Below are 16,367 nucleotides of genomic sequence, written 5' to 3' on the forward strand. Positions count from 1 at the left end.
TGGATGTTAACTAAACTTACTGTAGTAATCATTCCACAATATATGTAACACTAATGTTTATGCTGACACCTTAAACTTATACAGTGCTGTATATCAGCTATAGCTCAATAAAACTAGAAATAAAATAAGTCAACCGAGATGAACGTGCTCTTTTCTTGGTTCCAATAGTAAGAGCTATGCAAGCTATTAGCATCCTGGCAGCCTAGCAAGAGAGAAAGTAAACTCCAAATGGGAAGCATCAACATGCCATCAAAATCTCACTTTCCAGTAACAACATATGTATTCACATTTTTTTGTTTTTGGCAAATATTTCAAAATCCCTTTAATAAGGCATTAAAAACACAATAAATGATTTGGTCAACAACTAATTACCATTCAGGCACTTCTTCATTTCAGCTTATCCTAAAAGAGTAACACAACAATTGACCCCACGTATTTATTTAATCTGCAAGTTTACTTTTCAATAGGGCAAATGGCCTCCAGATCAAAGAAAAAAGTCATGTAAAATTATAACCTGATTGTGCCAAACAATTCTATTTATCCATTATTTTATATGTTAAATCACACACACAAAAACCTACTTACCCTTCAAGTTCCTCCTACAAACCACAGAAAAATATTCAAATTTGCATTTCAGAAAAGGAATAAAGTGACCACAACCCATTCTATAAGACTACTTTTTAAACTCCATGCACATACACTTCAGTCCCTCAAATTGTATTTGCCTCACATTAATCAAAAAGCAACATAGGGCTTCCCTGGTGGCGCAGTGGTTGGGAATCTGCCTGCCGATGCAGGGGACGCGGGTTCGTGCCCCGGTCCGGGAGGATCCCACGTGCCGCAGAGCGGCTGGGCCCGTGAGCCATGACGGCTGAGCCTGCGCGCCCGGAGCCTGCGCCCCGCAGCGGGGGAGGCCACAGCAGTGAGAAGCCCACATACCACAAAAAAAAAAAAAAGCAACATAAAAATTATTTACTAAGGAATAAAATCAGATGTATTTTGACCAAAATCAATAGTGAACAAAATACCTGGGAATAGCCAAATTTGGAATAAACTGTTTGTCCATGTAAATTAAATCTTATCCCCAGACTGCAGGTATATAGTTGCCAAAAAGTGGTTTGTTTATGTCTGTAATTTTATTATATTTATGTATACACATGTCTCATTCTAACAAAGAACTTGAAGTGGTTTAAGTAGCAAAATTTTGGTAGAATTAGGTGGTTCTTCTCCATCATCTAGCTTGTACCTAAAAGTATTTTTCTTCTTGAACAAAATGTTATGAAATGAAAAGAGCATATACACATTAAGTTTTTAAAAAACGTAAACACTGAGTCTGATAAAGTGGAACAGCCATATCACACAATCACAAAGGCCAAAACCAGAAGCAGAATTCAATCTCAAAGTAACTGAGAGCTTAATAGCTTCCAATTTTCTTATATTTTCCTACTTACCAATTTATCATTTTCATTGGGCATTTCAAATACACATCTCAATTTAGAATCCATCAATTCATCAGGTTTTGCCTCTTTCCACTAAAAGCAAACAAAACCGAACAATGAGACAGAGGAGATACGATGGGGACAAACAGGTTTCGCCTCAAGGGACAACTGAAGGGTTAGTGTAGCTGCCGTGTGTGTGTGTGTGTGTGTGTGCGCACGCGCGCGCACACGTGTGGGTTCCCCAGGTCAGCCAGGACTACGGCTGCCTGTACACACTGCGTTATTCTCACCCACCACAGGCACCGGCAATGCCACAGAACTTCCTATAGAACTCTACGAAGAGCTACTATCACAATCTGTTAAAATCACACTAATATCCCTAGAGATTACAGGACTTTACTCTTAATAGTAGCACTTCAAAACTGTCTCTAAGGAATACTATTTCAAAATTCCTTCGTTCTTGAAATGAGTCAGGATTATCTGTAGTGAACAGATTTACAGATTTTGTTAATTTTAAAAATCAGGTTTCTCAATGGAGAACTAAACAAAACCCACAGTTTAAACAACATTCCCCGGACAACTTCTGTTCAACTTCTCTACTCACCACGGCTTCCATATCTGAAATGTTTGGTGGAGCAAAGATGGTCTGTACCATAAACTTGTGTTTACTCTTCTCATTGGGGTCATAGTCAAAAGGCTGCAGCATTACTAAAGAAGAAGAAAGGACACATGACAGTGACTTCTCCATTTGTTTGCTTCTTTGAATTCCTAGTACTCACTCACTAATCTGCAAATTTAAAGAAAACCAGGAAGGGTGCAAGAAACCACTTATAAGGTATGTCTGAGAAGTCCAATAACTCCCACCATGGTTAAAAAAAAAATTAAGGGCCAAATATACAGCTGTAGAAAATGCACAGGATAAACGCCCAGAACCCAGATAAAGCACAATATATCTCCAGGAATGCCCTTTACTGAACAACCACCCTACGCTATTCACTAGAAACTGGATAAAAAGAAAACTTCAAACATGGTTGTGACTTTATGAGTCATACTTCTAAGGCTACAGACCATGTAACAAGAGGAAGACAATCTTAACACAGATTAAAGGAGTAAATCCGTAAAGGTGCACGCTAAAGGGAGAGAGGGAGAAAAGGAGTGAGTATGTAGACAGAGTCAATCAGGGAAGGCTGCTGGAGGAAGCGTGGCTGGAGTGCCTGCTCACCTGGAAAGGCACTGCACTGAAAACTGGAGTGAGTGCCGAGTTCTCAGTGGAGGAGAGGGATCAAGGGCGTGCATGGAAACAGTAACTGGTGTGTAAGGAGTTTTTAGTAAGTCAGGTGCTCAATACAAGGGGCTTATGTGGGAGAAAGGGCTTTGAGAAGTATACAGGTTCTTAACAAACATTAATACAGTAAAACTTCAGAAAGCTAGAATCCTAAAGAAAAAGTCCTTCTGAATAGTTCCATGGATTCCTAGGGATATAGCTGTTTGCACCAAAATCTATTTTTAACCATGTGGATAGAAATAATTTTATCTTCTTCCAATTGAGCTAAAAAAGGCTTGTGGACTTAGAGAGCAACTTCCAGAACACTCGTACTCACTGTCCACTCTTTCTTATTGCCCACCCATCTTCCCCATGAACTGACAGTTCAGTCAGACAAACATGAAAGCAGGCCTGCCAGGCCACCGCACCACAAGACTCACTAAAAGCATCTTTTCTAGGGCCTCCTAGCTCTGAGTGTGGGAATACAGTTACTGAGGGAGGATGGAGTGCCCCAAGAACTCTGAGGTCTGTCCTTGACTGCCTCTGCAGTCAGGTTCCACTGATGAACATCTCAGTGAGCCCGCCCCGGGCGCTCACTCTTTGTATAATTTTCTGTTTTTAATCTGCTGTGGGCTTGAAAACTAGAAAAAGGATACAGAATTATTTTAATATCTTAGGAATACCTATCAGGATTATGCAAGCATGTTTTGTTTTGTTTAACATACACCTGTCTAGGTTGTGTCCCCAGAGATTCTAATCTGGAAAGGTCCCCGTGTGTTCCTGCTCTTTGTGCAATTATGGCAGACCTTCACAGAGGTGAGAACTACTGCTAGAAAATAAGAGTAAATGGTCTCTGTGTGAGGCCTGAGAAGTTCTCCCATAAGTAAACTACATCCTCCTACTTGCTTCCTATCGCTCTGCTATGTTAGATACTATCATGAAAAGATATCGTCAGGGAAGTCTGAGGGCATTAACTCTGGCACCAGCACAGACTCCACGGCAGGAGTAAGTAATCCATACATGGAAGGAACCAAGCACACACCCTGGACTACAAGTAAACACAAAAGGGGGTGACAAAACTGAAGTTTTCAAGTGCAGGACACTGTTGGCATTAACAATAAAAGGCAGAAAGACGCATCTAAGTTTACAACTATTGGCAAAAAAGAGGCACTGTACATTTTTAAGCAAAAGATTTAGGATAACACCTCCATAGCTGCATGCAATACGTAACAACAGCTAGAGATGTGAATGAATGAGAATGAGCAATCACAAAATGATACAAAATTTCAAAGACAAAATAATAAGGGCAGAGAATGTGGTAGTAAGCTGTAGAAATAAAGAATAGATATAACATTTTTTGAACGACAGTAACTGCTTACAAACTGACCACATACACCCTCACCCCAAGATAAGACATTTCCTGCAGCAGTTTGCATATAGTAAAAGAACAACATAAATTCAGGACATGGTTTGCTACCTGAAACAGTCACAGTCAACCCTGGGTCAATAATTCCACTGTTGGGCCTCACACAGTACCGACGAGGTGCTGTAGTCTTCACTTTGAAACACACCTTTCTATCCGATGGATTTCGCAACTTAAGATTTGTAGTGACTACATCTGTGAAGGGGCCTGTAAGGTTTAAAAACCAAAAACAGGGAAAAAAAATTTTAATTGGATTCACACACATTCACACACACACACACACACACACACACACAAGCAGAATTCAAAACTGGATGCACATAACCTCAATTTTATATAGAGTATGTACTGAAAGTCTGTGTACCTAAATATACCTCCAGGTGTACACTCACAAAGGAGTTTTATTTTCTTCATTCCTTACCAGACTTTATAAAATCACTACATGAACATGTATTGTTTCTATCAAATAAAATGTTATTTTTAAAGTTTCAATTTATGAAATAAGTCCAAAATTGTATTCCTAGAGTATGCTCTTACCACATAACTGAAAAGATCGGGATTTTCCAGTGGTCTGCAAACCAATGCCAATCTTCAGATTCACCTGACAGAGCCGACCACAAAACGCCTCCATCAGAAGCCGACGAACCCAATGACAGGGCGCTCTTGCTTCACCTCAACTAAGTTTGATCCCTTCACTCGTTCATTCTTTCACTCACATATTTGTCAAGTGTTTATTAAGAGCTGTCAAATGCTCTACATACAAAGTTTTTAAGCTTTGATTCTACACCCAAACATAAAACTGCAAAACAAAGAACCCAAAAGGTGATGCAGTCCTGCCTGAATTAAATAAATCCTAAGCCATTTTTTGTTTAAAAAGGGGGGGGGGGGGCTTCCCTGGTGGCGCAGTGGTTGAGAGTCCGCCTGCCGATGCAGGGGACACGGGTTCGTGCCCCGGTCCGGGAAGATCCCACATGCCGCGGAGCAGCTGGGTCCGTGAGCCATGGCCGCTGAGCCTGCGCATCCGGAGCCTGTGCTCCGCAACGGGAGAGGCCACAACAGTGAGAGGCCTGCGTACCGCAAAAAATAAAAAAGGGGGGAGTGGGGTGTGGAGAAACAGTACCTCCACTTTTGTTCTTGGCCGAAGAAAAGCCTAAAGATATTTTATGCAGATTTAGACAATAAACTGAATACCTGTTAATTTGGAGACTGAAGATAAATATGTCTCAATGGAAGCAACAACCACACACTTCTAACTAACCCAAAAGCAATTTTCAGTGGTTTCTAAAACAATTAATTTTAAGTTATACTTTAAAAAAAAAAAAGCTAGAAGGCTGAAATCAAAGACAACTATTATAAAGGCTATCTCTCCTTCATTAAATAAACCAGAACAAGCATGTCTTTTAAAACTTTAAAATATTTCTAGTTTAGAGTCCAGACTGAGAAGATTCCCCAACTCTGCCAGATAAAGTTTCCCATTTTGCTGAATATTGGAAAATTATCTTAGACAAAGGCTTGAAGGGGAACAACAAACAGACAATGAAGAGGCACTGGGAAGAGAGCAGGGGCTGAAAGTAGACCTGCCTGATGCAAGGAGAGGAAAAGAAGAGACTTGAAATGAAAGGCACTTATTTCAGGTCCTAAGAAATGAATTAATTTTATCCTATGCTTAAAGTTTGTGAGTTGTAAGATATTTTCTAACAAATAAAGATTTGGAACTGGGATGAAAGGGAAGAGACAGAAATAAGAGAACATTAGAAGAAAACATATAAAGGCAGAGAACCAGTTATGGAAAAAATTCTAATGTGAAATAAGCATTTAAATCAACAAGTACACATTTTTTTAAATATATATACAATATATATAAGAACTACAATCTTTTGGACAGCTTGCTTGAATTACATGGTCAAGTTAATCACTGCATTTATATATTATTTTACATCCTTTGCTGCTTCTTCAATCCCAATTGCTTGCATTTTTTGGCTAGCAGCTAACTACCCCACCATACACTGGCCAGGGGGAGTGAAGGGGAAAGCTCCAGTTTGTCCATTTTGCTGTGTGAATCCACAAAATCGGTGGCTAAAAACACATTTTAAACTGTTAAAACTACGAGTCTTAAAGACGTAGATTCCATTTCTTAACATTCTGAAAATCCATATATTACTACAGGTAACTGAGAATGTGTACATTTTTATGTGACTATTTCACCTAGGATTTTAACTTTAGCATTAAGTATAAATTTATTTTTTAAAGTTTCTTAGTAAAATAACAAAAACATTTTGCAAAATTTTAATTTTGAACAATCCTATATTTTTATAACATAATTATGTAAGTTTTAATTCGTAATTTTAAATTCAATTTTTTAAATTTCCCCAATTTTAGAGGAAAGTACCAACTATCCAAAACAAGGTAAAATAACTGATTTTTTAAACTGACTTAGAAAATGACCATGTGTCAATTTTCATCAACATATGAATTCTGAAACAGTACTTACATTTTATATTGCCCAAAAGGGATTATAAATCTTAAATAATAGATTGTGGTCTTTCTAGACATAAAAACGCAAACTAGGGCTTCCCTGGTGGCGCAGTGGTTCAGAGTCCGCCTGCTGATGCAGGGGACACGGGTTTGTGCCCTGGTCCAGGAAGATCCCACATGCCGTGGAGCGGCTGGGCCCGTGAGCCATGGCCGCTGAGCCTGTGCGTCCGGAGCCTGTGCTCCACAACGGGAGAGGCCACAACAGTGAGAGGCCTGCGTACCGCAAAAAAAAAAAACAAAAACAAAACACAAACTCCCTAAAGATGAAGATAATATGTCAAAAGAAAAAAATTCCACCAATTCAAAAGCCAAATTCTTTACTGAATATGTTAACCTTATCAGTAAAATTACCTACAATAAAGCCACCTAACAGATGAATTTGAGATTTTCTACTCCACTGTGTCCCTCTAACCAAGCCTCTCAGTAAGGGTTGCTCCCAGCAGCCAGTTCAGAGTCTGAGCCCATTTTCCTGGTTAAAATGCAAAATCAGCAAGTACTAATGACCACTAGCATAATAACCAGATTTAATAGCTTGAACAGGTCTTAGGCAGAAACATCTGTTCCACCTTTGTGGGTCACAGAAACTCTTTTAAGAATCTCATGAAAACTATATACTAACCCAGAAAAACATACACAGGCAAATATTCACAGTTTTACCTTGGGTTTTTCTGGAGGGTGAGGGTGAGATGGGGCGATCTGGGGTGGGGGTGTATCATGGATTCCTGGAGCCTGCAGGTTAAACAGACCTGATAGAATCTACCCTTACAGGCCCTCAAAAATAGAGGAAAAGTTATGTAATTTATCTGCTACAGCACAAGCCTAAATCCAGGGTAATACTGCCACTGTCAGGTACTTCTGTCTGACATTAGGACTGGGTGGTGCTACTGTTGGGGGGAGAGAGGAACAGGATGTTAGACATTTCTCAACACCCGGGTAGATCCACGTGATCAAGTACAGTATTAGGCCCCCATCCCACCGGATCTTCACATACCCCTTCAGAAATCCACACTGGTTAAAAAAAAAAAAAAAAAAAACTCTTTCCCAGAAATACATCTATTATATAAAACAAGAAACCTTTTTCTCTTTCCCTAAAACTCTGAAAGGTGAGTTCACCATTACAGAAAATTATTCTACCAACAGCAATGTCACTCAGGACACTTAAATCCCTACAAACGTCTGGTCCAGTCAGCACACATGTATGGGTGACACATTCACATGATTCTACCCACATGCATAAATATTCTCTTGCCCTTATTTAAAACGTTAGAGAAAACCCTCTATCAGATAACTCCTCCCTTAACTTCCCTTAAATCCAAACTCATTTATTTAAGTAATTAGCATCTGGCTAATTCATTAGTCTTCTACTATACTCATGCCCAAACATTTACACATTGAAATGCATATTTCATCACAAATTCACTTTCTTCTCCTTTATGTTACAGTTAGGGCATTATATTAAAAAATTTTAACTGTGTATGTTGGTTAAGTAATTTTATATATGAATTTCACTTCAGGATGAAAAAATGGGCATTACAAAATATAAAATATCAAAATGGGATATCATGTCAAATAAGGTTAAAAACCACTACATTATATCAATAATCTCCTGCTTTACTAGCATCCCCTGCAATGCTTAGGTGTTTAAACCATTAAGAAAAACAAGTAAATGGTTACCATAAAACACAGGAGTGCAGAGCTATTAACTTCTTGATAATTCTTTAAACTGTACATATTTTTCTTTTATGAAAAACAGTAAAGTTTTTTTTGTTTTTGTTTTTAAGAAAAGCTGACCCTTGGTGTAAGCTTAAAAAAAAAACTAAAAGAAAAGTGAAAAGCAGTGTTTTGATGAAAAAGTGAAACATTCGAAGCAACTTATATAGGAAATAAATACTCATGTTTTGAGGATTTCTAAAACGTAATCCCTGTAATTGAAGAAAATCCTGTCATTTGTCCAATATAAATGCTTAGTTTAACATTTAGAAACAATCACTACAACAGTCTATTTTATGATTACTTGATTGTAAACTAGTCACCAACCACAGGTACCACCTGATACTTCCTACTTTACAGATGAAATTTCACTGTTTATATGTAAAAATATACCATATAAAACAAAATTCCACACAATACAGATAACATTTACTTGAACTTTTACTGAAAAAACAAAATTAAATTATATTTTAAAATTCCACCTTTTAATTACACAGGCTGCCCTCCTTCAATCTCCCACGCCACTTCCTGTCACTAAGTATTCTATCCTAGCTCTACTACATTATCATTCCCAGTAAGCCAAAGTCCTATTCTCAGTCCCAAATTCTAACAGATGGAAATGTAACATACATAAATATGGTCCCTGTGTTAAAAAGTTTGGAAAAAACTTGGAACCTCAAACTTCAAAAATGTAGGAAAACTTTAGGGCAGCTCACCCAGAAGGATGTCCTAAGCGAGACTAGCCTGACTCCTTTACCTAAAAATATATTTCCGGCATGAAACACTGTATACCTAAAATTTAGAGCAGGACTTCCCTGGTGTCGAAGTGGTTAAGAATCCACCTGCCAATGCAGGGGACAGGTTCGAGCCCTGGTCCAAGAAGATCCCACATGCCACAGGGCAACTAAGCCTGTGCGCCACAACTACTGAGTCTGTGCTCTAGAGCCCGCGAGCCACAGCTAGTGAGCCTGCGTGCCAAACTACTGAAACCCGCATGCCTAGAGCCCGTGCTCTGCAACAAGAGAAGCCACCATAATGAGAAGCCCACGCACCGCAGCGAAGAGTAGCCCCCGTTCGCCACAACTAGAGAAAGCACACAGCAACGAAGACCCAACGCAGCCAAAAATAAATTAAAAAAAATTTTAGAGCAATGATTTCCTTTTAAATAGTTCTCCAAACCTCCCACTCTTAAAAGGAACACAATTAAGCTAAAAACAGCCAAAAGTAGAACCACTCTGACTAAACAGTTTCTTAAATGGTTATCATATATACCTATTTTGATGTAAATTGCCGTTAAAGTTTTCTTGAAAAGCCAGGCTTTGTTTAGTTGCAAAGAAAACTGACTTGGGGGAAATAAGGGGAGAGCACTTGGCTTTTCCCCCAGCATTTTGAAAAACTTCAAAGAAATTGAACAGTGAACAATTATGATTATACACCCATAACCTAGACTCTACAATTAACACTTTGCTGTTACTTACTTTGAGACCTATCAATCTACCTAGCCATCTCTGGCCATCCATCCATCTTATTTTGATGCATTCCAAAGTAACTGAAGACTCCTAAACATCTCAGCATGTATATCAACTTGAGTTCAACAGTATCTGCTTACTAAGAAGAGAATCAAATTTTATTTCAGGATAAGTGGTCCTGAATATAGCATGGAGCATTTCAGAAATAGAAAAGGCCTCTGGGATGCAGCTCAAGAATAAACAGGCTATGTGCACCAATGTTAACTCATGAACTCCGTAGCATCGTTTAGACCAGCAACCCGGAGGTCTGTTGGGAGACAAGTCTCCGTGGGTCTCTAGCATTTCTAGCATTTTTGCCAATGGAGGCCCTGGAGGCTTTCATACAGACTGTCTTTTCAAGGATCTACTACATAGTGAACAGTCTTGCATCTGACTGTTAACATCTCCCTCTTGAGGAGAGGGCAGGTTTGTTTACTGTCCAGTGTGATAATGCTCAGGTCCTCCTCTGGAAAAAGGTCAGGCAGGTTTCTGTGCAGCCCATCACAAAAGATTCAGGAGCCCTAGACTCAAGGTTTCTCAGCTATGACACAAACCCACCAGGTGGGCAGCACCCACCTGCACTGAACCCCTTTGTGTTGCCCCCATGGAATCTGAGGGGCAAAGGAAACCAACACAACTAGGAAGTTGCTGCCTGCAGTGCCCTGAGAATAACATCCTTTGTCTCTAAACCCAGGAGTCCTATGTCTTCTACAGCACCTTTAACACTGAAGCAGGCTCACCTTTCAGACTCTCCAGTTCTGGACAAGCTATGAGTTCTTGGCTATGGGTATAGATTGAGTTAGTGACCTCGGGAGGATATCAGCAGAAAGTGCAATGAACCAAAGCATGCATCTCTGAGGAGAAACAAGGGTGACCATACAACTACCATAGCACAGTGTCCCTACCTCTCTCCCCGCACGTCTCACTTCACTACTTATGTACGTCTTAAATCACCCACTAACTATAAGCTCCCTGAGAAGAAACCAGCTCATCCCTGAATGAACTGGAGTAATTCACACTGGCCTTAACCTGAGTATGGCTAAGCAATCACATGGATTGTTCTTAATCAATGTGCAATAACAACAAAAATATCAGAAGTAGGGCTTCCTTGGTGGGGCAGTGGTTGAGAGTCCGCCTGCCAACACAGGGGACGCGGGTTCGTGCCCCAGTCCGGGAGGATCCCACATGCCACGGAGCGGCTGGGCCCGTGAGCCATGGCCGCTGAGCCTGCGTGTCTGGAGCCTGTGCTCCGCAACGGGAGGGGCCACAACAGTGAGAGGCCCGCGTACCGCAAAAAATATATATATCAGAAGTATGTACGTTCTGCTATGACTCTAGGTATTCATAAATCATTTACCCCAGCATGACATTTTCACTCCTCCATCCTATCTGTACTGAAACAGAACAGGTAAAAATCCTAATGAGGCAGGCTGGATGCTCAGCTCAAATATATAAATAATGTAGCTGTAGTGAAGTCAGTGATGACTACTTCAGTGTTTCCACAGCTGTTAGCAAATTAACGGCTGCATCGCTGATTAAACAGTTTTCCAGTAACAAAGGGTTATGTTGCTGAATATGTCTTGCTATGTTAACTTAATCACACATCTGAATTATATGCTGTACAGTATACAGATATCTACTAAGAACTCCCACAGTAATAGGAGCATGGCAGCAGCAGTAACAGTAAAATAGTGATAACAGAAGTTTTTACAATCTAGCCTTTATTGGACACGCACCATGTATCAAGAACTTTGCGTGAATTATGTCACTAACCCTAATAACAAGCCTATGAGGCTGATACTTTTATTACTTATCCTCATTTTACAGATGAGTCAACTCTGAGTCAGAAGCTAGAATACTTGTCCAAGGTCAGACAAGCACAAAGCCATGGAGGTGGGAAGTCAGGTCTGCCTCCAGAGCCTGAACTCTCATAAATTCTCTATGTATTTTATGCAAATACCTAAGCTATATTTATTTCCTAATTCATAAGCCATTCCAGGCAGATTTCTGCAGCGTTAAAGCATGAAACTGTAGTCAAATCAGTAATATAAGAAAAAGATTTTAATTGGATATTTTATTGTATTTCCCTTGGTTCCACAGGAACATAAGATTATGAATATTTCTGGAAACAAGTATCAAATACCAAGAAAACGGTTTTTATGTTTTACATCAAAGAAAGCCCTAAAACATCTTCATTACAAATTTTTAAGATGAAGTTACCTTAATTTATTTACTGTATTTTTTTCCCAAACACACTGAAATCTCAGACTTGAGCAAATGTAAGCTCCATGAAGACTGGGTCTCTGTTCTATTTGCAGCTGTATCCCCAGCTGGACAATCCCTGACATAGTAGATACTGAATAAATATTATTGTACAAACATTAGTGTAAAAATAAACAGAAGACCACTTTCCGGGAAACAAAGTGAGTCATTTCTATTCAAGATGGTTTAGTTATTAAAGCACTAAACGTATCTTTTTATAAGCTTTCATTAACCTTACAAAAGTATAGACCCTGAGATTAATACAAAAGCCAAACTTGCCTATTTTATTTAAACCTTCTACTATTTAAGGAAAGCTTTGATTTCTTAAACTGCTTCACTGCCCTTGTTTATCTACATTACATAATCAACAAAGAATTTCAAAATGTATCATGAAACAATGTCCAAAATCCACTCAACATAGTAGTGTGTCCTCATTAAAAAAAAAAAAGTTTTCCCACTCTAGGGGCTTAAAGTTATAGTTAAAAGTAACCAACAGGCAGGAACCATGTCTTTTCTTTCTTTTTCATCACTTTAAGTTAATGCAGCAGCGCTCTGAGCACAAAGTTAAATACTCATCCATCACCTTCCTGCGGGGGTGGGGGGCACGGGGGGGGGGCGGTCTGCTATTGATGGTGTACATACTGACTTTTGTAAAAAGCATAATGCAGTGTGCTGAGTTAGAGGCTCACAATCTAACACCATCAACAAGGTGACTGACCTTGAGCAAATCATGTCACTTCTCCAGCCCAGTCTAACCCTCCACTCTAGCTCAGTACACAAAACCACCTCTAAGACTCCTCTCAGCCCTCAAAGTATGTGACATTTATGAACAACTTTACTTACTGCCTTAATTAGAAAACACCTACTACTCCATGGTAACATGGCCGGTAATTCAATCCTAGATGATCACAGCCTCACTGACATTTTGTATAAAGCTACTAAACATTTTAGAAGTATTTTTTCTGACCTTTTGATGCAGACTGCTCACTCTGACCTGAACAATCTTTGTGACACAGTACTGAGAACAAGTGGGAGAGTATAAACAACACTGTCTTCACACAGAAATGAAACATTTTGATTTGTAACATTTTTATATAAATCTTATGTCCTTCCACTGTGTAACTTTCTAGAGAAAAATAAGATGTACACACACATAAAAAAAACTTTTTTTCATGCTTGCACTCAAGATTAAACATTAAATATGCTTAAATTAACAGCTTTGTTAAAACAGAAATAAGTGTTCCATATCTGAAGAGTTTAGATTACTTTTTAAAATCTAGGTAGGCAGGATGGGAAAGAATAAAAGAGAAATGGATATCTTCGGGAGAACCTGAAATAAATGTTTTTAGCACCATTTAGAGATCTAAAGCTCCTGTTAGATTATAAGCAAAATACTTATAACATGGGAAAATTATCAAAATAATATTAACTAAAAAATATAGGATATAAAAGAGTCATACACAGAAAAAATAATCAACTGTTAACAGTGATTATTTAGGGACTTTCCTGGTGGTCCAGTGGGTAAGACTCTGTGCTCCCAATGCAGGGGGACCTGGGTTTGACCCCTGGTCAGGGAACTAGACCCCACATGCATGCCGCAACTAAGAGTTCACATGCCACAACTAAGAAGTCTGTATGCCGCAACTAAGACCTGGCGCAGCCAAAATAAATAAATTTAAAAAAAAATTTTTTAAAGAAACTGGTTATTTATAGGTGGTAGGATTGAGTAATTTTTATTTGCTTTATACTATTCTATGCTTTTTCAACTTTCTACATTAAGCATTGATTTTATAATCAGAAGGGACTTTTAAAAGTGAATTCATATTACCTTAATTTGTTCAGAAAATCTTTTATTTTTAAAGTGGAGTGGTGGGGACTGAAAAGATTCAGAAAAATCTTTTTTCTCAGTTATCTGCTGTTACTGAGATTTTTGGCAGTAGGAACAGTACTTAGAAAACAAAACCAAGGGATTCATCTTCCCCTATAAGCTATAAAAGTAAAATCTGTTCATAGAGAAAACAAACAGAAAACACACTCCATGATGTAAAGGTGCTCTATACCTTTAGAGGTACAGCAGTCACTCCAATTCATGTCAGATTGTCCAAGTACCAAAATAAAAATATGTATGTGTATATATATATACACACACACGTGTAAATATATATGGATGAGTAGATATATATGGAAGTATATAGCTACAAAATAAAAGGCTGTCAAAATGTAGGCCCATAAGAAATCTGTCAATTTATATTACAAACTAGTACTTTAAAGCTCTCTCATATTAACAATTCTTTAACATAACTATTTTTTTTAAATGGCCACTGAATCCAATCACATCCTTTAAAAGCTGAAACATAAGTAACTCAACATCTCATTCATTTAAACCTGAATTTTGAAAACAGTACCAAATGTTCAAGGTAACTATCCTAGAGAACTCCCCAAATGCCAGAGAAAAGTAGCTAAGCAATCTATGGTATATTGGGACTTCCCTGGTGGCACAGTGGTTAAGAATCCGCCTGCCAATGCAGGGGACACGGGTTCGATCCATGGCCCGGGAAGATCCCACATGCCGCGGAACTAAGCCTCTGTGCCACAACTACTGAGCCTTGTGCTCTAGAGCCCGCGAGCCACAACTACTGAGCCCACATGCCACAACTACTGCAGCCCACGTGCCTAGGGCCCATGCTCCACAACAAAGAGAAGCCACCGCAATGAGAAGCCCGCGCACTGCAACGAAGAGTAGCCCCTGCTCACCACAACTAGAGAAAGCCCATGCGCAGCAATGAAGACCCAATGCAGCCAAAAATAAAATAAAATTTTAAAAAAATTTTAAAACTATGGTATATTAATGACACGGCATCAAAAATGGTATTTATAAAAATTTAAGATATTAGTTGAGGTTATTTTTATAAAGTGAAATGTGTCACAGTCATAAAGTTAAACAGTCTCATAAATGTTGAAGTCTAATTTTATTTAAGCAAGGAATTTTATTATGAAGAATAAAATCATACTTAAGCATTGATTATAAAGATGAAAGCAATCTCAGTGACAAAGGACATGAGGTACAGCTGGCCTCACAAAAGGCTGCATTCAAGAGAAACTGATACTGGAACCACAAGACCTCTCTTGCCTGCTTTCCTCTCCCTGTTCTCTCTCAACTGGCTACTTCTGCTTGACATGGCCCAAATCAGCCACTGTCTCCAAGTCTCTGCAACCTTAAAAGTCTAAAACCTATCGTGTTTAAAGAGGAGGCTTCAACATTGTGACTAGCCAATCATCAGTATGTATATATTGGCTGGCCTTGGGCGAGGTGCCCACCACTGAACCCTCAGCACTGTCTGGACAAGAGGGATCCTGTGAACTTACACGCTGCTTAGACCTACTTGCCTCTAATACAGTCTATGGGCAGGGCCCATTCTCTGAGAAATAAATACGCCAAACTAATCTACCACGCTCTCACAAGAGACCACCAATTGGGGCTTCCCTGGTGGCGCAGTGGTTGAGAGTCCGCCTGCCAATGCAAGGGACACAGGTTCATGCCCCAGTTTGGGAGGATCCCACATGCCGCGGAGCGGCTGGGCCCGTGAGCCATGGCCGCTGAGCCTGCGCGTCCGGAGCCTGTGCTCCACAACGGGAGAGGCCACGACGGTGAGAGGCCCGCGTACCGCAAAAAAAAAAAAAAAAAAAAAAAGAGACCACCAATTGATCCTAACAGCAAGAACCCAATGCAAACAGATGTATGTACAGTTAATTATACATTAGATTTGCTTTCAAACAAACATGATTTTCTACTTGTCGTTATATGCCTTGATGTCTGAACTGCTACAGTATAGTCACAGACTTGTTTTCTATTGACCTTATATAACTGCTTTATTATTTTTAAAAAAAGACGTCAGCCTGTATAAAAGGCTTAAGTTATTAATAAAAAATAAAACAAAGTATTACAGGTAGGACAAATGAAACTTTTGATATAATCTCTCAAAGTACTGAGTCTAATAACAAAATAATTTTTTTCTCTTACCCTTAAAAGCACTGAATGTTCATTGCAGAAATCTTGGCACACAGAAAAGTAAAAACGTAAAAACAAAAGCATCCTAAAGTAGAGCTAATGACTGCTAACATTATTTTCTTTCTGATCTTTTCCCTCACACATATTACCATAAATGCACTCATACTTATGCAACTTTTCACGGGAGGGATAAGGCGGTCATCACCAATCAACTTAA

General features: G+C 39.1%; 1 protein-coding gene across 1 annotated transcript in view; it reads right to left on the bottom strand.

The window, feature by feature from the left end:
* The window catches only part of VAPA (VAMP associated protein A), a 39,606-nt gene that overhangs the window by 15,916 nt on the left and 7,323 nt on the right, over nucleotides 1–16,367 (bottom strand). The window contains exons 2-4 of the mRNA XM_082640174.1: nucleotides 4,181–4,333; nucleotides 2,044–2,147; nucleotides 1,452–1,532 (exon numbers count right to left, since the gene is read on the bottom strand). Of these exons, the coding sequence (XP_082496300.1) occupies nucleotides 1,452–1,532; nucleotides 2,044–2,147; nucleotides 4,181–4,333 (338 nt within the window). The remainder of the gene's footprint in view (nucleotides 1–1,451; nucleotides 1,533–2,043; nucleotides 2,148–4,180; nucleotides 4,334–16,367) is intronic.

This window comes from Mesoplodon mirus (genome assembly GCF_964341445.2).
Source record: "Mesoplodon mirus genome assembly, chromosome: 13".
In the NCBI taxonomy this organism is placed as follows: Eukaryota; Metazoa; Chordata; class Mammalia; order Artiodactyla; family Ziphiidae; genus Mesoplodon; species Mesoplodon mirus.